Here is a 1,185-nt window from a genome sequence, read left to right on the forward strand (position 1 = left end):
AGATGGTTGTGAGCCACCATGTGGTTGCTGGGAATTGAACTCAGGACCTTTGGAAGAGCAGGCAATGCTCTTAACCTCTGAGCCGTCTCTCCAGCCTGTTGGTTTTTTTTTTTTTTTTTTAAAGTAGCCATCTTGTCTTTTCTCTCAATTTCTGATCTTTAGATCCAGGCCAGGTGGGCAGAGTCAATGTGAGACCAGATGGACAAGGCGGGAAACCAGAGGCATCTGCATGTGGTTTTTGCTTTCATTTCCTGAAGTCGGTTAACGAAAACCAAAGTGCAGCCCTCCCATCAGTGGGTGCTCACTAGTTAGGAGCCCAGCACAGGGGATGGGATGCAGGTGCTCTTGGCAGCTGTAGACAAGCTGAGCAAGACCATGGCCCCCCAATCAACCTCTTTTCCTATGTTTCTATGATTCACCTACACTCTATGGCAACAGGGTAAGGCAGGCACTCTTTCAGAGACTTAATTCAAAAGGAGCCATGTTATTACGTGGGAGGCTGTGGTATATGAGTTTGGCTGTCTTCTATCACCTTTTAGTAAGATCAAGAAGGCAAATGTATCAATCCTAGCAGTCATGAAATACAGGATGGTCACCATTTTATAGATGGAGAAACTGAGGCACATTGGGAGGCTCCCCCATATCATACAACAAACATGTTCACCCCTTGTGCCCACCACCTACCACATAATCCAGGAGACCAGGACCATGGTGGCATCATTGAAGGAGTTGAAGACACGAATGAGCAGTTCACCATCAGGCCCCAGCTTCCTCAGGGCCACACCAAAGATGATAGCGAACACCACCAGGCCCAAGATGTTCATGCTCTCTACCTCACATCCCAGCTGTGGGAAAGGAACGAACAGAGAGCATTAACAATCTACACAGCCACTTGTCCTAGGCCCTGCCAAGGCCCAGGAAACTCGATCAGGGTCACCCAGAGGGGGTGGGGCTGGAACTAACCAGCCCTAGTTATTTTTTATCAGCTTTACACAAGCTGGACTCATCTGGGAACCCCAGTTGAGACAAAGCCTCTATCAGACTGGCCTGTAGGCCAATCTGTACAGCATTTTCTTGATTAATAATTGATGTGGGGGCTGGAGAGATGGCTCAGTGGTTAAGGGCATTGCCTGCTCTTCCAAAGGTCCTGAGTTCAATTCCCAGCAACCACATGGTGGCTCACAA

The 1,185-nt window shown here is 48.5% G+C and overlaps 1 protein-coding gene across 1 annotated transcript in view; it reads right to left on the reverse strand.

Moving 5' to 3' along the window:
• Positions 1 to 1,185, reverse strand: part of Slc1a5 (solute carrier family 1 member 5) — a 15,331-nt gene that overhangs the window by 6,587 nt on the left and 7,559 nt on the right. The window contains exon 6 of the mRNA XM_005361045.3: positions 685 to 845. Coding sequence (XP_005361102.1) covers positions 685 to 845 — 161 coding nt within the window. The remainder of the gene's footprint in view (positions 1 to 684; positions 846 to 1,185) is intronic.

This window comes from Microtus ochrogaster, linkage group LG4, assembly GCF_000317375.1.
Source record: "Microtus ochrogaster isolate Prairie Vole_2 linkage group LG4, MicOch1.0, whole genome shotgun sequence".
NCBI lineage: Eukaryota > Metazoa > Chordata > Mammalia > Rodentia > Cricetidae > Microtus > Microtus ochrogaster.